This window comes from Apium graveolens, chromosome 5 (assembly GCF_009905375.1).
Source record: "Apium graveolens cultivar Ventura chromosome 5, ASM990537v1, whole genome shotgun sequence".
Lineage (NCBI taxonomy): Eukaryota > Viridiplantae > Streptophyta > Magnoliopsida > Apiales > Apiaceae > Apium > Apium graveolens.
This window is the reverse complement of record NC_133651.1, coordinates 249965176-249990272: the sequence shown is the minus strand read 5'-3', so window position 1 is coordinate 249990272 and position 25097 is coordinate 249965176. Positions and strand designations below refer to the sequence as shown.

Here is a 25097-nt window from a genome sequence, read left to right as displayed (position 1 = left end):
TGACTTATTAAAAAGTCAAGGAAAGCTTATAAAGAAATCTCAGAGATATAGACAAGTCATTTCTTCACTAGAGAACTCAGAGATATCGATAAGCCAAAATGAAGACATGGAGATTAGAGATCTCGATAAGTCAAATTCTCTTATAGAGAACTCAGAGACCTCGATAAGTCAAACAACTATAGAGTAATTAGAGATCTCGATAAGTTATTATACTTATCGAGATGTCGAGTTCTCTAGATGACTAACTGGAGATCTCGATGTAAAGCTCAAGTACAGAATGCAGATCAGTTTATTATCCAAGATTATCAATCAACAAACAAATCAATCATTGATTTGAAAAGTATACAAAAGCAGCTTGAAGAGTACAAGATTAAGGGCCAAGATTAACGGACATGCACGATTTGCAAAGATACATTAAGTCAGAACTAGAAAGATTTAGTTATCCAAAAGTAGGGTTTAGTACATGCCATTGCATGCCGTGTAAAAACCAGTGTTTACTGTTCTATAAAATAAACACTAAATGCTTTATTTTAAAGGTAACAAATAGATCAAAAATTTCTTGTAACTCTCAAGAGAGAAGCTGAGTTCTTAACATACTAAGAACCCAGAAATTTGTAGCAAACACTAGCTTGCCGATATTGTATTTTTAACTGTGTAGTTTTTAGTTAGATAACCATTATTTTCACACTTGTGGAAAATCTTTCAGGGCATGATATAATCATATAAAATGCCATTTTTTCTTCATAGAGTGATCCTTAGATGTAGATGCCAATCCAAGACCCCATTTATCAAATGTAACTTTAGTTTGTTTCATCATAAATTTGAGTACTTATTATTCTTGAACAAACATTCCCATTCCTTTATTAAGATTCTTGATTTTATCTTTCAGCTCCTTTATCCTCTAAGCTTGCTTGAATATTTCGATGAAGCTTTCTAGTTCAAATGATCACTCAAGTAAATATCATATTTCACTTTAATCACAAATCTCCACGGGATATCATTTGAATAACTAAACTCATAATAAATATCAAAAAAATATCACTAAATATGTACTCGGGAATTAAAAATTAATTTTATGGAATTTTATACATTTTTCTTGAATGCTATTGCGAACAAATAAAAAATTATGCATTCTAGTATTTCTTAAAATTTAAATTTTTAAAAATTTATCTACTATTTACTTTAAAATTTATAATAATTTTATTATATTTAAATAAAGATAATTAGTATATAAATTTTATAAAATGTAAATATTTTATCTTAAATACTAATATTTGTAACTTTTCACTTGGTTTGGATAACATTCAATAAAAATGCTTGCAACCCAAAAATATATTACGTTTACTTTTCGAGCACATATTTGGAGTAATTTGTTTGATATTTATTATTATTATTTCAGTGATTTAATGATACCTTGTTAAAATCGGTGACTAAAGTGATATATGACATTCATTTCAGTTACTACTTTGATATTTAACCCTTTAGTTATTTCAAAAATCTTCAAACAATTGCGTCATAATACTAGCCCCGCCTAACCAGCCATGTTTTTTCAGAATCGAAAAGAATCGAGTTATTTTGGATACGAAGAAAGCACCCTCGTTTTCACCGGCTGACTATCCATAGTCAAAGGCCACCTCGCTTTCTAGGGACATATTTCATGGGGTCATCGATAATTTTAGGACAACGATTAAAAGTTTTCGAGTCAGCACGAGGGAAAAATCCGGGGGCCTGACTATCGTTTATGGAATTTTAAAAGGCGACTTTGAACGGCGTCAAGCACCTATTTAGCTGGCCGGCTTAAGAGGTTTTAGCTGGCCCATTCGGTGCTTGGTATATTCTGAAAATTTTCCCCACTTTTTACAGACATCCTGAATCACCACAACAAAGTTGCTGATTAGGAGCCCTATTCTCGAGCTTTGATATCTGCTTTTAGCAAGTTGAGTTCCTTCATCAATGTGTCATTTCTTCATAGAATTTGCTTGTTTGTTTTCATCGAGTTGAACTATCTATTTTTTTAAGATTTGCAATGAATTCCACTTTTGATTTAAAATTCTTTTCAGTCATATAATCATAATTGACCTTTTGAAGATAAACATTCTCTTTCTCGAACTCATAATCCTCGTTCTTTAATTTCATGAGTTCCATCGTAGATATATCAAATTTATCATGCCCGATTAGATCACCTAAAATAGAATTATTATTAGGTAATTTGGAATTAAGAGAATTGACCTCGCCACTTGTGTCTGAACCAGAATAATAAGTTTCAATATAGGCCCTATTTTTTATTACTGTTGTAGACAGTTACAACAGCTATTTGCTGAAAAACTGTAGAAAAGTGTTTGGTAAATTCTAAAAGCTGATGTTTGAAATAGCGCTTTTGGTCTAAAAGCTGCTGTCTGGAAAAGATGTCCCCCTATATTTTTGAAAAAACCTGTTTTCAGCTTTTTCAAGAATTAGTTATCAGTTTCACCATCAAACCTTCTCAAAAACATTATTTTCATATATTATATCTCAAAATATGCATAAATTAAAAAAAATTATCAAACAGTCATCTAATTTTTCTGACAACACTTTTTCCACCAGCACTTTTTCTCAAATTACAGCAGTTTTTAACAGCACTCCCAAACGGAGCCATAGCCTTCAATAACAAGAGCTAATTTAACTATCTTCCTTTATCTCTTTTTTATAATGCTACATTTACGTATTCAATGTTATTCCGGTTTAATGAAAGTAGTAATTTAATTTGCGATTTTTTTAAAACAAAAACAAGTCTCCCTGGGGTGCGGAGTTTAAGAAAAATGATAAAGTAGTGGAGAAAAGTTGAAAAAATGAGTAAAGTAGTGGGATCGATTAATATTATATGTATAAAGTGGGTATAGTGGAGGAAAGTAGAGGATGTAGTTAATTTAAAAATTATAAAAACTTTACTATTTTTGGAAAATTTTGAAATGTAAAGGAAAGTGTAAACAAATGAGAGGGACAGAGGGATGACAACAGAAATTAATGAATAACTTATTGAATAAATAATTTTTCCAAGTCTTTATATGCGATGTTTAAATATAAATGTACAAAAAACTAATTTTCAAATAATATATTTATATTTCTATTATATACGCATATATTTGATGTAATTAATAACTTCCATACACATTTATAAGTCATATAATTAATAATTTTGTGCAATGCGTCTGAAAATAAAATAATAGATATTTATTGATAAATTTATAATATATTAATTTAAGAATAATAATAATAAAAATATCTTAAAATAAAAAAATAAAATTGGTAGAATTAGAAATGAGTTTTACCGTGGTAAAAAGAGGATATAATGAGCAGCCCGAGTATTTTGACTTGCCGAAACAACGTTTCCCCTCAATGACCTGCACGCATCAATTACATTGACGGAGAAGATAATCGACGATTACGATGGCGGGCGTATCGCTCCAATGCGGAGACTGCGGATTGTTGTTGAAATCAGTAGAAGAAGCTCAGGAGCATGCCGAGCTCACTAATCACTCTAATTTCTCCGAATCTACTGAACCTGTTCTCAATCTCGTTTGCGCTTCTTGTGCCAAACCTTGTCGCTCTAAAACCGTTTGTCTATATTTTCCTCATTATTTTTTGTTTTTTCTGTCCGGATCGGATAATTTTATTCATTTATCCAGATTATTTGTTTATCGTATTTGCACCGGATAACTGTTAGTTTTTGACTATTAGTTTGTTGAGATTCTATTGTATGAGATTCTATTGTACTCGATTGGACTTCTGATCTTGGTTATATGTGTGTGTGTAATTGAATTGTGAAGGTCAGTTATTTGAATTAGGTTATTGAGCTCCGCATCGGGGATTTTTATTAATTTATCCGGATTATAAGTTATTAGCCTTTACATTGGAGAATTTTAGTAATTTATCGAGATTATATTTCATGTTATTTTTTATGTGGGATGGAGAAAATGTTTTAGTTTATAGTTTACTTGAATCTGACTCCTGACTTTGGTTGTATGTGTTTAGTTTATAGTTTACTTGAATCTGACTTCTGACTTTGGTTGTATGTGTATATGTCATTGAATTATGAAGGAGACTGATTTGCATACGAAGAGGACTGGGCATGATGAGTTTGTAGATAAGACATTTGAGTCTGCCAAGCCGATTGCTTTAGAGGTTCCGAAGAACTCAGATGTGGATATGGTAGATGCTGGTGATTCTACTGCTAGTGGTGACCAAACTGAAGGTTTTTGTGCTTATTAGTTTGTGTGATAATAGTCATAGATTGATATGTTTTTATAATTTTACTTGTAAAGATTACCTCTTAAAAAAATCAATTATATTTTTAAAGATTATAAATTTAGTTATAAAGTTTGTGATTTGTGATGTTATAGTGTAATTGGGATACATGTGTCGTTTGAGTTGTGTAATTGTGGTACATATGTCGTTTGATTTGCAGGATCTCATCATTATGTGTTGTGCACTTATATATACCTGATTTTTTGTTCTCAGAAATGGTTGTTCCGGAAGTTAATCAGGAGTTTCTTGAGAATCTTGAGTTAATGGGATTTTCTAAAGCAAGGGCAACTCGTGCACTTCATTACTCTGGTCAGTATTACAAAACAACCACAATAGTACTGTGTTCATATGTATTAATGTGCATTAGTATGAAACAAAAGCTTGATAACAATTCCCCCCTCCCCCCTCCCTCTCTACCTCTCCCACCCTCCATAGCTCAAATAAGTTTTCTAAAATTTGATAGAGAAACACTTTGTTTGCATTTGAGAAGCATTAACGTTTCGTTCTTTATATTCTCAAGGCATTTCGTATATTATTACATTCTTTTCTATGGAGTTCAAGTAATTGTTCATACTTCATGCAAAGGGTCATACTTATGATCTGATGTTGAATCAGCATGCAAACATATTCACTTGCAAACAATTGTAAAATTTTCAGGTAATAGTAGCCTCGAGGTAGCTACTGAGTGGATAGTTGAACATGAGAATGACTCCAACATAGATGAGATGCCACTGGTATAATATCTTTAATTTCGTTCAATGCATTTTTTATATTTTTATGTCATTTTAGCTTGTGGTTTGAATCTTCTGATGTGTTATGTATAAGACTTGATAAATTAGTAATGGCTTACAATTGTTATCTCTTGGAGCAAGAAAGGTATCACCCTGTTCCGGTGGTTTGGAGAAACAAGGATCATAATTTTTTTTTTGTACAGACTTGAAAGTGGCTGCATATTTCTACTTCACAGTAGTTTAGGTGCAAGCAGTGTTCTTCACAGGCTCTTGCTGCTTTGATCTTCTGCCATAGACCCCTGGGTTGTTTGGTCATACAGAAACTTTAAAAGAGTACTGTCACTAAAATGAACCTATTTATGTCTTTTTTAATTTGAATTTTATGAAGAACTCTTCCGTACCTAAGTGAACTGACTAAAGGAATAAGAGATGCCTAGAGTTGGCTGGCTTTATCAGAGGGATTTTGCACAGAAAAGTGGAGAAACAAATTGAGAAAAAACTTAGCTGCTGATAAAAAATCGCCTCTAGTGCTGTCAAACTACATTTCAAACTAATACATGTCTTGGCATATTATTGCCTCCTCAAGTAATTAAAATGATAGCTAGGTGATGGCAGCAAAAGACCTGTCAATTAGAGATGTATCTAATCAGTTGAGGGGTTACTACTTACTAGACCCCGTCATTTTCCTGTAAATATTTGTGGGCTGTGGCCCAAACTCAAGGAGCCTTATATTTCAAATAAGTTGGCTTTTACATTCAAATATGTGTTGCATATGCTAATAGATGAGCTGGTAAATTTTCTTACAGTTGGAACCACTTTAGGACATACCTGTTATGCTTGAGTGGGAAGACATATTTTTATTTAGTGTTTACTCCTTTGATATAAAGTTCGGATGCTCATGTCAGATTTCAAATTTATATGATTTATCCACATATGATTCCATGTATTAACCATATTTATTTTTCTAGGTACCTATCAGCAGCAAATCTGAGGCTTCGAAGCCTTCTTTGACTCCTGAGGAAATAAAAATAAAAGCTCAAGAACTCAAGTAAGTCAATTTTGTTAGTTTGAGGTGATAGAAGCACATGTACTTGTGTCTAGCTATGTTACTCGGATTCTTCATTTTACCTTCGAGTACCCGTGTCGGACACTCGACACTTGGACATGGACACTCAGACTCGGACACTTATTTTAGGCCAAAAACGTGTATATTTTTCAAAATGTTTCCGAGTCCGATACATGGACACGTGTCCATGTTAGACACTTCTAGCCGAGTCCGAGTAACATGACACACCATAAAAAAGGAGGTAGCATTTCCTGATTCATTGAGTTTTATACTCTGAATTCCTTTTGAATGCCTGAGAGGCCCTAATCAAAGCTGATATTCTAAAGATAAGTTTCTGTTCTAGTGAGAAATAAACCACAAGTTTCCACAGTAATTCTCTTTTGCTAAATCTATTCCGAAGGTAGTCAGCTTACAATAATTAATCAATGCAATGGTAAAATTGAATTCATTAATTTTTTACTGGTATTGCAAAGACCTACTATTTGGTAGAAGTGAGGCTGTTGCTAATGTACCCTGCCTAATCTTTCTGCCATGCTGCTGTTAAGTGTTAACATTGTTTTTGCTGAAGGATTGAACTGTATATATCTTCACTGAGCCTTCTACATCTGTTTGTTTTTTCTTAGTTTTTCCTATCTAAAAAAATTAATGCCATTATGACATAACAGGCATGATTATAATTTTATAAAGGAATCCCATTCTTTAAAATCTCATATTATATTGCCTTGAACTTAGTGCGGAGTCTTTTGAAATTTCTGAAGAATATCCGTGGAATCTGCTATTAAAGATAGAAGATGCATCAACTCAACGGCAGTCAGTTGTAGTTTAGGCCTAGGGGTCGTCTCTGTATAAATGGGGGATGAGAGTTGTTTAGCAAAGCAGGCTTTTTGAGCTCTGATAGTACCCTTAGTTTTTGCCATTAAGTCTTTAGCTTACACTATTGGAAATCAATTACATTTTTATCTCCCGGATGGGAATGTGGTGCTTGCTACTAAAATAAATTTAAAAACATATTTAAAAGGTTTGGTATCAAGAGAATGATTATGAGTATAATATTACAAGGCTATCATTTTCCTATCTTCATATGTATGATGTAATGTATCATTTCCAAGACTGTTAACTTTGTTTTTAATTATTTGTCTGATTTTCTCATATTTTCTGATTTTTTCCTGGAGATAAAGTGTATGATACAAAAATTCAAGTTAAAATTGCACCATTGACCATACAATTAGTGGTATCTATATTGGTCAAGTCCTTATAATCCTTGTCCTTTACTTCTTGAAGGGAGAGAGCTCGAAAAAAGAAGGAAGAGGAAGAAAAAAGAATGGAAAGAGAGCGAGAGAAGGTAATTAATGAGCTCATATGTCACATTTACTGTCTTTTCACAATTGATTGATGGACCAAGTTAAAGAATACTATTATGTAAATTAACTGGGATTTTGGGTTTATGATGCCCCTGTACTTTCGAAGCATAAATGTTAATTCTAACAGGAAGATTTATGTATTAAATGCAATTGAAACCCTAAATTTACCTAAAATTATGATTTTTGACTTCTGAGAAAAATGAAATAGTTTTCATGCATCTGTTTTGAGATACTATCACTTCCATAATTCATAGTGATGCAACCGTCTTACAGGAGCGAATCAGAGTGGGTAAGGAACTCCTTGAAGCAAAGAGAATTGAGGAGGACAATGAAAGAAAGCGGTTTGTCTTAGTCCTAGTCTCTTTTATAGTTTAATTTTGTTTTGTATTGTTATGGATGTGCTTAAATTAAATGTCTAATGTCGTGGTCTGCCATCACAGCATAATGGCTTTGCGGAAAGCAGAGAAAGAAGAAGAGAAAAGGGCTAGAGAAAAAATTCGACAAAAATTGGAAGAAGACAAGGTTAGTAATATCTTCAGTGTGATATTTCAGTTTCCATTTTTTTCTGAAAACTTCAATTTTTGTAATAGGTCCACTGTCTAACTATGTTTAACTGCTTGTATATCCTCTTATCCAAAGCACACTCAACAGTTGCGGTGAATTTAAACAAATGATAATACTGTGGCATTGCTAATCTTGATTCTTTTTTTGATTTGCTTGTGTAAAAAAGTTATTGATGTGCTGACTCTTCTCTTTATAATTGAATTAGCAATGAATAAATACATGCCATTCTTAAATTGTTGTTTATATTGAGCCGAGGAGAAATAGGATACTTCAAAAGAAGATAGTTAGGAAATTTTAATAAAAAACAGAAGAATTTGAGAGAATATTAGACAGTTTTATTCTATAAATGGACAGACGGATAAAATTTGATGTTAGAAAGGTACAAAGTTGCTGATGTAGCATCTACGTGCATCTCTATTACACCCAAATACTGGCACACGTGACTGAATAAAAATTGCCATAAATCAATTTTGACTAGAAAATGGTGTAGGATTGTGAGCTGAACTATTGCCCTCTGTTAGCATCAGGTAGAGATTATAACTTCATATTTAATTTTGTACATATAACTTCCATTTTCTTGGGTTCCTAGAGATAGGTTGTTAAATAGTAAGTCAGTAAGTTATTATCTTCTTTTGGCTTCAAACTACAGCGTTGGCAGATTTTTTTTAACAGCATGTCCGTCACGTTTTATTTTCTTCTACGCTGAATGTGAAACGTAGGACTTAGAGATGATAGTGGTCCACTGTCCTCTATGGATTTCGAGATCATTAAGATTTTATAATTAAGGTGGACAGTGTTCATCATACCCTTGTTGCCATTTTATTATACATATAAAGGCTACTTCACATATTAGCTTGTAGATAACAAGTATCAATTTCATAAAAAAATCTGTTAATACAGGCTGAAAGAAGACGTAAGCTTGGATTGCCACCAGAAGATCCAAAACCTACAAAGCCTGCTGCGCCTGTAGAGGAGAAGAAGGTACATTCTTGTACTTGTTGTGTATGGACCTAAAGTCATCTTGGCATTGGATGTTTAAAGCTTGTTCTTTTAATGTGTGTGTGTGTGCGCGCGCGTAACACTTTTTTATGATTAGCAAACTGGCACGAGTTAAGATCTCCCTCCACCACTCTATCAATTTACTCCAGTTGACTATTAATTTTACTGAAATCTTATGTATGCTTTAAGTATTATTTTTCCATATATTGTATTGATTTTAAATCTTTTTAGTTTAGTTTTTCAAGAAACAACATAAGAATAATCTTCTTGGTTTGTTAGAATTGTGTGTGGGAGAAAATATAACCTAAATGGTTCTTTGACGTGCTTACAATTAAAATTTCATTAAGAAAAATCTTAGTTTTTGAATGTGATATTTCTCATTATTAGAAGAAAATAGTCAAAATACGGTAGATGTATAGAAGACAAGATACATATATGCAATAAACAACCTTCCTAGACAGAGACAATTGATATCTGGTAATATATAGAAAATCATATTTCTGTGTAGATAGTATTGAACAAAATCTATATATAAATTAGATATTAAGTAAATCGATGCACTTTAATATTCAGGTGCAAGTTTACTTGAAGAGTTAACAACATCTAATCAAAGTTTTAATACCATATAGAAAGTGGATATCGAAAAATAAGTATTGAAATATTGGGATGTTAGTATTGCAGTTACGGGGTACCCAAAGTTATGTTTTACCTAAATACATTTTTGTTGACAAGTTTCTTCATTACTCTCTTATTCTTTATTTCTTGTTTACATTCAAATCTATCAAAGTTTGTATACCAAACTTAATTAATCTTGATATATTTGGTTTGTTGGTAAATTCGTAAATTGGATGATAGGGCATCCAAACTTGAGTGTTTACTGAACTACATGTTTCTTGTTTACTCTCTTATACTTCATTTGTTGATCACGTTCTAATTGAAGACTACCACTAAAAATATTGTCATATACTTCTTTTTTATTGATCAAGCTTTTTTAAGTTTATAAAACATTTTATATTTGTATTGCAGCCCATGTTGCCCATCAGGCCTGCTACGAAGGCAGAACAAATGAGAGAGTGCTTACGATCTCTCAAACAGGCCCATAAGGTAACTGGATACTTGATGCGAGAATGTGTTGTCCAAATTTTCAGTATTATCACAAACTTAACTTTTAGTATCTATATGCAAAAAAATATAAGGTTAGTATATATTGTGAACAAATTGGATTTTGGAGAACCTTATATTTATTTGTTTGACGTTGTTATGTACACTATAACCTGATTGAACTCAAAACTAGTCAACATAGACAGGTGTGATATACCAGTCTAGATGCCAAAAATAGACTCAGTAAGCCAGATATAAATCTTTGATGTGTTTAGGTTTTTAACTTTGAAATATCGTTATTTTAGGCCATTTTGCTCCAAATTGTGCCCAAAAGGGCCAAAAATCCTTAAATATATTGTGTACAAAGTCGATTCTGTAGAACCTTATGTTTTCATATGTTTGATATTGTTGTGAGCACTATATAAGCTGATTGAGGTCAAAACTAGTTAACTTATATGTATGATATATTACCGGTCTAGTTGTAAAATTCGTCACCTTGCTATCCCTATAGCACCAGTCAGTCATCATATATAACTCTATCACTACTCCCTGGATTCGCTACCCATCAAAGCCTATATAACTCTATCACTACTCCCTGGATTCGCTACCCATCAAAGCCTCTTGAGGCTGAGGCTGCGCTTTTTTTATTTAGCATCGAATAAATAGTAAAATCCGCACCTACATCTACATTTTCACCTAGATGGAAGCTACACATCATTTAGGTGTAACCTTTATTTCAATTGTTTGGTGCAGGATAATGATCAACAAGTAAAGACTGCATTTAATACTCTTTTAACTTACATTAAGAATGTTGCCACAAAGCCTGATGAAGAGAAATTTCGCAAAATTAGGCTGAGTAATGCGACCTTCCAGGTAATCTTTTTTATCATGCATTGAACTGGCTCATTTTATCTTAACCTGCTCTTGTCTATACTATGTTGAACCTGTTAGGACTTTCAGGCCCTAATTACTTTTCTGGCAATCAACATTTTGCCTGTCTCATAGCAGGTGGTTACAGATACCACCTAGAAATATTATTTGGTAGAATTATCTTCTCAACTTCAAACATTTCAGTCAGGGACCGGATAAACCTTCCATGGGCAAATTTTTGTCTAAGCTGCATTTGTGACTTTGGGTACACAAATATCTTGTAAATTTCTGCCCTTCTTATTGTTTTTTAAAATTTCAATTTTAATTTGATATTATTATTGGAACACTTTTAAGAGCTCCAACATATAATTTCTAGCAAACAATTTAATCATCTGAGTTGGGCATTGTAATCATATTTGTACTTGTGCATTTTTCAGTAATCTACATGTATCTACAGTTTTTATAGGACAACTGATTTTGCATTTTTCAGTAATCTACATGTATCTATAGTTTTTATAGGACAACTGATGTATAGATTTCCTACCACTGATGATCCCTGCACTCCTGCAGTAAGATTGAGATGCCTTCTAATAAGTTTACCTCAGAAATTGTATATTCCGTGTTATATTGCAGTATTATATACAATTGCCCCGGTCTAAGGCACTTATTGAGGCTTTAACATTTTCTATATATTGTATGTTGAAGTAAATACATTTGTTTGTTTCTCAGTAATCCTGTCCCATACTGAGATGATGATTATTTGTCATCAAAAATAATTCTCACATGTTTGAATATACTGTGAACATTTTTTATTTTGACATGATTGTTAGTCCTCCGAGTTGGTGACTCATGTCATCCTTAATCATAATAACAGGAAAGAGTCGGCAAATTGGTGGGCGGCATCAATTTTCTTGAGCTGTGTGGTTTTGAGAAGATTGATAATGGCGAGTTTTTGTATCTACCTCGGGACAAAATTGACGTTCCAGTGCTCCATACTGCTGGGAATGAATTAAATAGTGCAATAAACAATCCCTTCTTTGGAGTACTCTAATTATCAAGCCTACAGCTCCATATGTAAAATGATTTTCATCATGTCTTGAGAACTACCAGAGTAACAATTTTCTAATTTTTTTTTCTTCATATTGGGATATTAGTCGGTATGATGTATCAGTATTAAACGTTCATGTTTTGGTGTTCCATGACTTCGCTTTATTCTTCACTTCTGTTTTTTAGTGGAAAGGAAAATTAACTTCGGTTATAAGCGGATATCAATTCCTTATTTATCAAATAAGAGATTTTTTTGTTCAGGCGCTGTTAGTTTTTTTGGTTAAAGATTTTCTCCTAAAATTTTAAGGTGTCTGACAGGTTAGAGGAAGGTTTTAGTAGAATCCTATATAAATATTAGTGAAATTTAATTTTTGGTTGAAAATTTAATCAGGTTGCCTGTTTTTTGGGTAATAATATACCCGTATTCATAATAATTTACTCCTTCCATCCTATAATAAAAGTCTCTTTGAAAAAGGAGCTGTTTTCACTTATACTCATCATATTGTATTAATCTTATAAAAATATAAAATATTCTGTTAATACTCGCACGCCATTAATTGTTGTCCAATTTTCAAAATGGGTAATTTAAGAAAGGTGCCCTTATTTGTTTTGTAAGAGGAGTTTGGATAAAAATTATGGGAAAAAACTTTTTCTCAATAGACACTAATATTATTGGAGGGAGGAATTAAGGAATTATTAGTAATTCCACGATACAATATTAGTTTTGGTATAATAAGCTCTCTTATCATGATTCATGATACAATGTTAATCTTGGTACAACAGAATACAACGTTAATTTTGGTATAATAGGCGGAGAGATAATATTTGTTAGCTTATTTTTTTATTCAATGCAATTTTTTTTAATACAGAGCTCTCGTGTCAGGCAGACTTTGATTAATATCACTTAAATAGTTTAATCAGGTACAACTCTTTCCGTTAATAATCATTAGAACAAAAATTATATAATTAATATTTGAGTTAAATTTTTGAATCAAAAATATCGAAATTGTAAAATACATGTAGAGTTCTTAAACCGACGAATTATTATCATTATCACCAAATAGTTTAAGCAGGAGCACTTTGATCTGACAAACATGATATACTGAATCCAATTTATTGATGTAGTTATCATATTGGAGCAACATTCTTCTTGATAGTCGGTCCACCAAATTCTACATTTACACTCTTCCATTCGTAAAGATAACTAAAATTTTGGAGTACTCTGTCCTAAAATTTTCATCTACAATTTTAAAATAATAATTCTTTAAGACCGTCATACTTCTTTCACATTTTAATGACACGCCGTAATGATGAATTTTGGTGTCAATTATTATCAAATTATCTGAATTCTGTTTTTTTTTCTTATTATCATGACATCATGATGGAATGACGAAATTTGATATTTATTATTATCGGATTATATCCTATTATTATCAAATTATCTGAATCCTGATTGTTACTTTCTTTCTCATTGTAATGACACGCCGAAATGACGAAAATTGGTGTTTATTATTATCAGATTATGTCGATCCTCTCGATGTTTCTTTGTATTCTATAACTTAATTTTACATTTTTTTTAGCCAAGTCTTTGAATATCTTGATTTAATTTAGTGTAGGGTTATTTCCGATAAGCAGCTTCTCTCTCGAAGATTCAATTCTCTGTATATTTATAACTCTAGTACAAAGTTTTTACTATGCATTCACGTATCTTTAAGACCATTGAAGTTCAATTTTGCTCTTTTTCTATTTTTAACCTATTTTATGTGCAAACGGTTATGTCAACCGGCCTACGATCGTTTTCAAACAAGTACATTGTCCAACAAAGCAAATATTCGATAAACGGGCGACTAGTACGAGCAACATGAAAATGCTACAAGTATTTTATAGTAAAACTTCATTACAGCCAGCAAGGACCGGTAGTATTATTCCACACTGAAAATAATCGCTGCAGCCCAAGAAACTTTCCAAACTAAGTACTACCACAATAAAATTATTCTGAACTGAAATTAATATTTATGGCCAGAGAAACTGAGTACCACGACCGTGTAGATATTCTGAACTGTGAATAATCACAACAGCCAGATAAACATTCCAAAATGTATTGATTCTTAAAGATGGTCGTCAAACTTTACAAGAAAAATATAATAGACAGTCTTACAACCAACTTCACGGACATTATTGATAACTGTTCTGTGTTGAACACCAGACATCAGGCATCAATAACAGTTAGGTGTTGACAACTCTAATCGGAGTATTACTTATTTTACATCTTCAGTTGAAACATAAGTAGTCTTGCTAAGGTATTTCACTCCTACAGATGGACATTATCAGTAACCAGCTAATGAAAAAACAACAAAATTTTGGTGTACACAATTAACTTCGTATCATATAATCTGCAACTCCTTCACGAATACCTCATGCATATAATTTACAACACCGTCGAGGATATTTATCAAGTTACTTTTTCTCCCTTAATTGCTTCCACATTCATCAGGAGCCTCCACAAAACTAGTATCTGGAAATGAAAAACATAATCAGATCTGTGTATCGAAGTACATAGGCTCTATCAAAATCTGAAAACAGCATTTAGTGATCCACAAATTGTTGGCAAATAATAAAAGAGTATCCTAACTATGTAGCTATTAACATTAATTAAACAACATCAAATGTAAACTAATGACTGCCTTGCAGAAAAAGAACTAAAGATACATTACCTGCGGCCAGAACTGCTGATAAAACCTTCTCTCCAGCTTGTTCGGTGACATACTATCACATAGAAGGTAGCCAGTTGATTGACATAAATGTGTTGTGGAATTTCTTATTTTTGTGTAATATCCGTCAAATTAGATTGGGTGGCGTCTGAGTTACTTGTTACTTTGCTGTCCATTTGATTTTCTAGTTTCTGCAATGTATCATCATCTGCTGGACATCTATCAGCAAGATTATGTGCAGCTGTTTGGCAAAAGCATTCGGGCCAAGAATTTGTATAGAAGGACTCTGGAGACACCCGTTTATGAGGACCTCCGAAGTTTGTCTTGAGCATTGCATGCCTAACAGCTTCTTCAAAACCTGCTGTCCTCCCCTTTTCTCGATCAATGAAGATTGGAGCAAGAGCTTTCCTATCAGGATGGAGTGTGGTGCGAAAACCATGATATTGGCGATGGCCCATTAAATTATTAGCAAAGTTGCTAGGTCCGTCATATGTTGGCATGAAAATGTCAGACAGAAGACAAACCATGTAATCCACAGCAGAGCCTAATAAGCCCCGTGTATTCTCAGCTAGCTCACCAGAGGTATCAACTGTATTGTGGTTTTCAAGGCGTGGGAACATGGATTCAAATGGATTCATAAATCGCTCACCACCAAATAGTTCACCAGCTGCAAGGTATATCCTTGTGGAATTGTCAAATCCCATCGAACGCAAGATTAAACCAACCTGCATACAGAGGGCCAGAATATGTTACAGAACTAGACTTTAATTGTTAAGCTGAAAAGGAAGACAAATTACTATTTTAATTATCAACCTAAAAATACCTCTAATGTGAACCTGAATAATTATAAATATTACAAATTATTCGGGTTCTCAATAATCAGTATAAATGAAATATCTTCAATGAACCCAAATTTACAAATTTTAAAAAGTATTTGGGTTTTACTTATTTAACTCTTATTAGTACAGCTTATTCCAATGTAACCATTGATTCTGTTTTCTCAAGAAATCATTAAAACCGAATTATCCTTTATTTGCAGATTTAAATATCAACTTATAGCATTGACCATAATGAATGACATACACGTAGGACGGCAATGAGCACCACAAGCAAAATCGAGAAATTGTAGGATGACATATTTGGATAAAGGCAGTGATATTAGATTATTTGTTGAATTTGATACTAACTTCCAGACTACAGCATTTACCATAATGAATGGTATGTACGAAGGCAATGCTATAAGATAAATTTAAAATCAACTTTTAGCATTGACCAAGAAAAGATGAATGGCATATAAGTAGGAATGCAATGAGCAACAGAATCAATATCTAAGAAATTGTACCTCTTCTGGTGTCAGCGGACATTTGCCAATAGCTCTTCTTTCACTATATTTAAGATCCTTTTCTTTAAAATTTTCCTTCCGATATTTTTTTAATATCCTTTGCTCGTCAGGATTAAATATATCATAGCACCTGCATAATACATATCAGAATCTATAGAGCTCCAACCTTTAAAATCTGTTAAATATCAACAATTATATGACATAATCAAGCTTCTGTCATCAAGATGACATCATCACTGTACTTGGTACCTGTAGCAAGAGTAGCCACAAAGTTCCATAGTTACTTATTATTCAGTTTGTTCTATAAATAGAGGCTTAGCCTCATTGTAATACTTGTAGAAGACATTATAAGTTATAAACCAAAGTCTCTACCAATCTCTTTCTCTTCTCTCTAGTATCGTTCCTTTTATTACTTTTCTGTATTTCTCATATCTCTGAGAAAATAATGTTAAAGAAATATTGAGAAGTATGTCTTTGATCAAATCTTAGAAAGAATCAAGTTGACAAGTTCTTAGACAACTAGCTACCCATCCATGAAATAATGATATATACTTTTATATAGGGCTCCTCGTAGACTTTGCGAGACATTCATACGGTAAAGACCCTTAAAACTTCTTTTTATTATTAAGAATGAACTAGCTTTTTAACCCGTGCAAGGCACGGGTTTATTTAAAATATGAATAAATTGTGTGATAAATAAGTTACATGTATATATCGTGAGATTAATTATCTCCGAGGAGTTTGTGTCGGACGATTAATAATCCTACAAATTTGTTTAACTGTTTTCTTATATACATGGAAGTTTGATATTTGTTATATATAAATATGTTTAAAACTTTTAGCATTATATCACATATATCTTTCGATGTAATATCTTTGAACGTTTGGTTTCAGTCGTATGATGACTTTTTTATAATAATTTCTTATAACATTTGCATAAAAATAATTTGTGCTCGTCACCCTGAAATCTTCGTATTGTGTGATTAATAATCTCCGAGAAGTATGTGTTGTAAAATTAATGACCCTACAAATTTGCTCAACTGTTTTTCTTATATACACTAAAGTTCGATATTTGTTACATTTATATACGTTTAAAACTTTCAGCATTATATCGCGTATATCTTTCGATCTAATATTTGTGTACGTTTAGTTTTGGTTGCATGATGACAACTATGTTTTTTTATGATAGTTTCTTGTAGCATTCATATAAAAATAATGTGTGCTTTTCACGCTGAAATCTTAGTACACTAACCTATTTTTTTCTTAAAAATAGTCTTTGTATTTATTATATTCACTCAAAATAATAAATTTTTAAAATTGTACTAAAATTATGTTCAGTTTTTAAAATATATTAAGATGGATGTAATTTATATATATAGTTACATTGTTTTAAATGTTGAAATAGTAATAAATATATGTCATAATGAGTTAGACTAATTAATACATTCATATTAATGGTAATTAATATGTGTATATTAAATGAAAAGTTATTAACATATATAATTATGAGGGGTATTTTAATAATTTTACAAGGAATAAAATGTCTCAATGAACCCCTTAGTTGCTCTATTATTAATAGATGATGTATATACATTATTTATATATTTACGTTATATGTAAGCACAGTCCAAGACTACCTTGCAAGTTACTCCATTACTCCAGAAAGAGACTTTGTGAAACATCTGAGAGTTTATAAGCTAGTATAAAAAACTGATTATGTACTGATCTTTAAAAAGTTATACAGCTTACCCAGCAAATGCTAACATATCCATCTCAAATCGAAGATGAATTGCCATGAAGTGGCCTTGTGTGCGAAGGTTTCTGACTATTGATTCACTTAACTTCATAATATGTGGCTTGAATCTGAGGGCGTGGTAGTTAACTCTGCATCTCAATCGCTGGTATTCCGGTATGTCAATCTCTTCAGCAAGGCGATGAGAAAAAGGAGTAAGATAAATAGCACCGTGCTCTCTCATCTTCTCCAAAGCATCTGTTGTATACCAACTGACAGGGGCATCTCTAGGAGGTCGTATCTGAATCAAAATGATATAACTATTGTTGAGGGCCTAAAGCGTCTAAAGCAATAATGGAAGATTAGAAATTAAACTTTTACCTGAAAAGCCTTTAACTTCTTTGACTTTCCATTTTTTTCAATTTCAGGAATGCTCTCTACAATCCGGACATCATCCTTCAGTGAATTGACAAAATGCTTGACATCATACAAACCCTGAAAACCACTGGGAAAACATAGGAATAGTGATGGAGACATATTGAAACTTCTCCGTATTCAGCAGAATAAATTACTAAAAACCACTAATAGTTAACTTAAGAGTCATGTGGCTGTCACCTGTCCAGTGCAGAAGATGACAAGTACATTTAAACCAATGGTAATGCAAGTTAAAATCATTTAATATACCTGTCGTCATGCCAAAAGGAGTTTGCGTCCAACTCAGGAAGTACAAGTGTGGCATTCATGATTCTTGCAGCAAGAACTGCATTACAAATCTACAAAATAGGTAGTAATTAATGAGTAAATTCTTTGACAATGCTAAAAATAACACCGGTTCAGATGCGTATAAACTAAAGTCACATATATCATAAATTTACAATCTTCTTAACTGAAATACTATCTACACTCATTCTTAATATATTAAAGAATCCACAACAAATTTGTAACTATGACTAGAAACAACTGTCATTCAGTTCATAGAGGTTAACCTTGTCATGCCAAGCCAGTGCAACATAATAGAAAATATAGGAACTTACATGTAGAGTCTGGGCCTAGAGAAAAGTTAAGATTAGAGTATCCACTCTCACATGGACACAGTACATTGCTTCTTAACTCAAATATATGGTGTCATGCCCCACATAAATAACCATCCATCAGAAAGCAAACATCCGTACAATCACTCAGACATGACCTCCAACCCAACTCCACGAAACAAAACGAAAAAAAGAGAGAGAAGATGAACCAAACAAACACAAAACGAAGAACCGGTAAATTATAGGTCTATACATGAAGATTATTAATTGACAACACCTTAACTTTAATTTTGTTATATAAAATCTAGCTGTTGAACTTATTTACATGTGTGCATATAAGTTCTCAAATAAACACATTAACTAAACCTTCCTGTAGCAAGAATGACAAAAATATAAGGTAATCCAAAAATTAGTAATAATAGCAAGTAGAATCACATCTAAATCACATATTAAGGGCAGAAAGAACTTCAGGATAAAAATATGCCACCACGGGCTCAAGTTAAGCACAGAACATATTAAGGATGAGTTACAAACCGCAGTACGCTGTTGATTCAAACCTCCATTACAACGAACTCGCAGATAGCCATTGCTTTCCTTTGGAGGAGCTGCCATGTAATGAAAATGAAAAGAGATTGTAAGATACAGATCTGAAATAGCAGATTTTTTTAACATAAAAGAGAATGCAGCTGCACTGAGGCATGTGAATTTAAAGAGTTTATCCACATACAGGGCCAATTGGATCGTGGAGCAGATGAAGGTCTCCAACCGTCCGATGTAGCAGTACTCCAAAGGTTCTCCACACTTCGCTGCTTACACATAGTAAACGAGAACTAAATAACCACACACACACATGTATTATATGTGTAAATTAATATTTTAAATAATTAAATGCTAATATATACTACAACAAAGACGAACAGAATTTGGGCAGTGTTTGAAACTTCAATATAGCAGAGAAAGATGAAATCAAGCAAGAGTATACTGGACCTTCGATAATTACTAACTTTCAGGCCAGGATCCTACTAGGTATAAAAAGTATAGAATTGTTTTCCTGACGAGCTTAAAACTCTAATGCCAGTACAACCTTTAATTACTTAAAGATGATTCTTAACTACGTTTAAAAAAAGCTAAAGACTCGAAGAACAAGTGATCACTTCTAAAAACGCAATAGATAACAACAATGCTCTACAGTCTTTCCATCCATTAGCTCACTTTGACTTCTCATTTCGTATTAACAATACTTATTTATCACCGACGCAACACACACATTACGAAATTAATATCTATACTCCATTCAGTTGTTGTGTGTGTAATAAGCAGAGAACATATATTTATGTAATGAAACAGTAACAAACATCGAATTATCAATTATAAGCTAAAGCTTGCTTAACGAGAAGATAAAAAAATACGAAGAAATAGAGGTGAAGATGAGCAATTGAGGTACCTTAGAAGGAGTGTGAGCAGAATTGTAAGTTTTAGTGGAGGTTAATAAAGAGAGAGTGCAGATCAAAAGCACGATAAGTGCAATTGATAACTTTACGAAAAGCCTCTTCTTAACTGCTCCGCCACTACGATTATGCACTCCTCTCTTCATCATTGCACCGAGAGAGAGAGAGAGAGAGAGAGAGAGTATAAACCCGGGATTTATAGATCCAGATTTAAAAGAGGGTGTTTTCTGTTTTAGCCTTTTTTGGAAGGCAATTGGGATTTCGTTACATACCCGCTTGTTGAAAAATGGAATAACACAAAATTTGTCGTAAATAATTTTAATAACTACTCTAAATTACTCCACTGAACTAATAAAATAAATTACAGTTAAATCTTTTTAAAATAATAGAGTCATAATCGTAAAAAAAATATTAATGTATCAAGTTTATTACTTTATTGAAAAAATAAAAATACACTGTATTCATTATGTTGGTACCTGAAAAAAATATTATTTTAACGATTATTACTTAATCGAGGTTCAACTGTAATAAAATATTAATATTTGCTGTAATACACAAGTTTTTTCCCCGTAGTAAGAGAAAAATGTGCGAGAGAGTGTTATTTTTCTGATCATTTTCGCACGATATGTATGTAGAGATGTTAAAAAACTGGAAGATGGAATTCATTTTTATTCAGAAAAAAATCTGAAAAGTACGATCTGGATTAGACCTTAGATCCGGCTCTGAATGCCTTCGTGAAAGTTCAGCCTGGTTCGAAATTAAATTTTTTGAATAAAAGCCCGAATTTAATAAAGTATAGATAAAAATTCAAACTTAAAAAGTCCGAACTTTTTACTAAAACCGAATAAAAATTTGAACTTTTATATAATATTTAAAAACATATAATATTTTTAATAAATTTTTATAAACTATATGTTAAACGAGGTACATTTGGATTTAGATTGGATGTACTATTAGATGTTGAAAGTATAGATGTTGAAACTTGAAAGTACGTAAGGCTGGTTTGTTGATTTGATCGTATAAATGAAAAATAGTTAGTGGTAAGCATGATTTTAGAAGGGAAATGTTATTTTTAGAGTAATTTTTTTGTTTTCAGAATAAAAATTGAGTGAAAATATCAAAATGTTCCCCTGCATTTATAATTATTTCCTGAAAAGATTTATACCAGGGTAATTTGGTAATTTCACACTCCATTACTCTGAAAATAAAAAAAATGTTCTGAAAATAATATTTCCCTTTTAAAATTTCCCGAATTTAATAATTACCGATTAATTTTCTGTAACATCCGTGACTGTGTGGAGAATTCGATTTTTATTAATCCCTATGTATTTTTTATCGGTAAATTACATATAAACTATTATATATCAAACGGAGTTTCAGTTAAACTTAGATGAATATCACTTATATAATATAATATATATATATATTAACTTATAAATTACTAATAAAATAAGAATTAAAATTACATAAAATTTAAAATATTAATATATATCATATTTTTCTCCGATTAATCCTTTCGATTAATTTCCGGTATTTTGATTAATTTTACATCGATACCTTGACTGATCTTTTCCAATTACCGATTTTTATAACATTATTGTTAGGTTAATAACTAAGAACATTTAAATGTAATATAAAAAAAATTGATATATAATCTACTCTTTCACTCTCTCATAGTTTAAAAGATTATTTCATTCGTTATATAAACTACTCATATGTCAAGATCGAGTTGTACATAGATCGGGTTGGAGACATTTTAAAAAATTCAACCCAATCCGTGAAAAATAAATTTGTAACCCCACCATACCCTTATACGTCTATTTTGGTTGGTTTGAGTATGTTTGGACGGGTTATTCAATTTTATATAAAAAAATTAATTTCATACAATATTGTTCATTTCAAAAATTCAAGTAAAAATAAGGGAATTTGTATAATGTGTTCCAAATTAATTGGTTACTTTATAAATATATTTCACCTTATTTAACAATTATAAAAATGTCTCATGCTAAATTTTAACTTTTATATAACTGATATACATGTAACTAATTATATTTTTTGTACTTGAATCGACTCAAAGGTCCACAATAATATAATATATCAGACAATAAAATTCAATTATTATGGTAGATCCACATTTTTGAATCAATTTTCTTGTGAGAGTTTTAGTGTGATACTTGGTGATTTAAAATTCTTTATCTCAATCTTCTTCTCTTTATCAAAAAATTCTATCAGGTATGTTGTTTATTGATTTGAAACTAGGAATGTAATGTTGTCGTGTAACCTTAGACATTATCTTATTATTAATTTTACTAATGCTTAACCAAAAAAGGTAATATAAAAATAACTAATTATTTAAGATAGTAAAATGTCACTAAATTAAATATGATATTTAAGTAAATGTTAAATATGTCATTTAAAAATGTGAAATAGTAACATTAACTATGATTAAATTAAAATAGTAAAAAAAATTGAACTTGGGACATATTTATATATACTAATATAAATTGGATATATTTATAAATGAATTTTAAAATGAGATATATTCATAAAAAACCTTAAAAATAAAATGCGTAATATTTACGCTTTAGTGCTAATATTTTACTTTGATTAACATTAAAAATTTAATGTAAATTGTGTTGTAATTCACATACATAAATACAAAATATAAGCACAAATTTATCAATGTAAGTATGTGTAACATATAATTATTTATAATTTATGAATAAATTATTAAACAAAATTCATAAATTAAATATCGGGTTGGGTTGGGTTAGCCTTATAATCGTAAAAAAACCCATACCCACCCCATATAAGTCGATTTGAAATATTCTTAACCTTAAATGCGATTTACCTTGCTTCACATGGTTTGCAGGGTATTGCGTGAGCCCGTAGAGTTTACTCAGCGCACCCAAAGGGTAGCGTAGCGCTGCGGTTTACCTACGATAAAAAAATAATTCTTAACCCAATCAAATATCAGGTTTATTTTTCGATTTAATCGGTCTAAAAGAGGATCAGGTTGGTGAACCCAACACCCCTAGGCCGAGATAAAAAAAATATTAAAAGTATTTAATATAGAAAAAAATTAGGATAAAGCCACTAGCTAAATAAACCCTTAAATTCAAAATATAAATATTTTGACATAAATATCACACGAAAAGACTAACTATTCATTTCTTAAAAATTTGATATGCTATTCTTCTCCCTTATTTTATTTTTTAAATAAAATATTAATTTTCCTCCATTTTAAATATCTTTTTGCCCTTTATTCTCTTTTCTTCATTAAATTAAATAGTATAGTAATGACAAGGAGCACGTATAAAGATTGTTGTTTGAATAATAATCATTTTTTAAATCTAATTATTTATTATATTTTTAAGGAATGTCTAAAAATTCTTGGAGATGCTTAAAGTACTTAAAATGTATAAGTGAGTTATAATATTGCCGCGTTAAAATGTTAAAACTGAAAAAGATATGTCCTAAGTCCAATCATGTATGAGGATTTAGGAATAACTTTTATGTAATCTGTTTTGATTTCATTGATATTAATAAAAGACTTGTTTTGTTTTTATTGCGGGCTCTATCTATTTAAATATTTATATAAGATATACCACAGTTTAGAGTGAAGTTTTTTTTGGATTGTGATGAGATCATAATAATGAGACCTAAAAGATGATAACTCTAAATTTAAATAGTTCCTGGTTGTATGATTACTAACTGGTAATTAATAATCCGCAAAGATCGGTACATACTATGCTTGCTTCATTATGAAGGATGTCTGTTCTCATAGACATTTGTGTGGTGACACTATAGCTAGTATGTAGGTGCTTATTATAGAATAAGTTCACTGAACATGATTCACACAGCTGAACAACTGATGGAGTTCACTCACGTGTCAGCAGTTGTTCACATAGTGATAGTTGTACAAGTATCCTTAGACTTGAGGTCATCATAGTCATCTTGTGTACACTGAACTATGCTTTGGTTTAGTTCTTAGTCTCAAGGGACAATTATAAGGGCTCTACTGGGTATAGGAATTTGTACACGAAGATAGTGTATGATCAATAAAGGATCTACCCCTTCCAGTGTAGGAAGAGAATGTTCAATGCTGATCCACTTATGTTAGTTCAGGAATCTCTGGCCAGAGTGAATGAAATTAGAAAGGAGTTTATAATTTACATTAAATAGAACTAAGCATAGTGAATGGGAAAGCAAGTGATTAAATAAGATAGGCTTGACACAAGTTCCATGCCTTATATTTAATCGTGACATTGCAGGGTAGAAGGAATTAATTGTACGGTAACTACTCACTGAATAGGTTCTTGGTATTCTAAGCAGTGAATTCGTATTATCCGGATAGTCGCGATATGCTGAGAAGTATCCCTCACGATGTAGAATAAATATGATTAATTAATTAATCATATTTAATAAATTAGAGAATTTATATAAATAATGATAAAATAGTTTTATTATTATTTATTTCTACTACCGGCTTAATATTGAACCTACAGGGTCACACCATAAAAGAGAATGATTTAATGGTGGAGGAATTAATTAATAATGGCTGATAATTATTTATTTATGAAATAAATAATTAATTGACAAATTTAATAATTGATTAAATGAGATTTAATTGATTATAAATTAATTAAGAAAAGTTTCTTAATATTATTAATTAAGAATTTAATTTTTGGAAATTAAGTCAAGTGAGAGAATTATTTCTAAAGAGTTTAGAAAAAGGATTAATAATTAAAAGGGGTTTTAATTATTAGTGAGAATAATAAAGGGTTAATAATAATAATATTTTATAGGA

General features: G+C 31.4%; 2 protein-coding genes across 4 annotated transcripts; one reads left to right on the top strand and one right to left on the bottom strand.

Annotated features, from left to right (window-relative positions):
* Nucleotides 1–3344: 3344 nt before the first annotated feature.
* Nucleotides 3345–12195, top strand: LOC141725045 (uncharacterized). Of its 3 annotated transcripts, none has more exons than XR_012576987.1 (13): nt 3345–3594; nt 4078–4231; nt 4498–4593; nt 4942–5018; nt 5984–6063; nt 7363–7423; nt 7716–7783; nt 7883–7964; nt 8907–8987; nt 10032–10109; nt 10860–10979; nt 11115–11222; nt 11851–12070. XR_012576987.1 is itself a non-coding variant. In XM_074527421.1 (12 exons), the coding sequence occupies exons 1-12, from the start codon at nt 3427–3429 to the stop codon at nt 12025–12027; spliced, it is 1242 nt and encodes a 413-aa protein (XP_074383522.1). In that variant the 5' UTR covers nt 3346–3426; the 3' UTR covers nt 12028–12195. The 3 variants fall into 3 exon arrangements, 1 of the variants encoding a protein (XP_074383522.1); XR_012576986.1 differs by having other exon boundaries at nt 11115–11256; XM_074527421.1 differs by lacking the exon at nt 11115–11222 and having other exon boundaries at nt 3346–3594; nt 11851–12195.
* Nucleotides 12196–14106: 1911 nt separating this feature from the next.
* LOC141725044 (O-fucosyltransferase 1-like) lies at nt 14107–20510 on the bottom strand. Its single transcript, XM_074527420.1, has 9 exons — nt 20284–20510; nt 19567–19645; nt 19374–19444; nt 18493–18581; nt 18190–18313; nt 17826–18109; nt 16077–16206; nt 14738–15459; nt 14107–14538 (listed from the first exon to the last, which is right to left on the bottom strand). The coding sequence occupies exons 1-8, from the start codon at nt 20434–20436 to the stop codon at nt 14842–14844; spliced, it is 1548 nt and encodes a 515-aa protein (XP_074383521.1). The 5' UTR covers nt 20437–20510; the 3' UTR covers nt 14107–14538; nt 14738–14841.
* Nucleotides 20511–25097: the final 4587 nt, after the last annotated feature.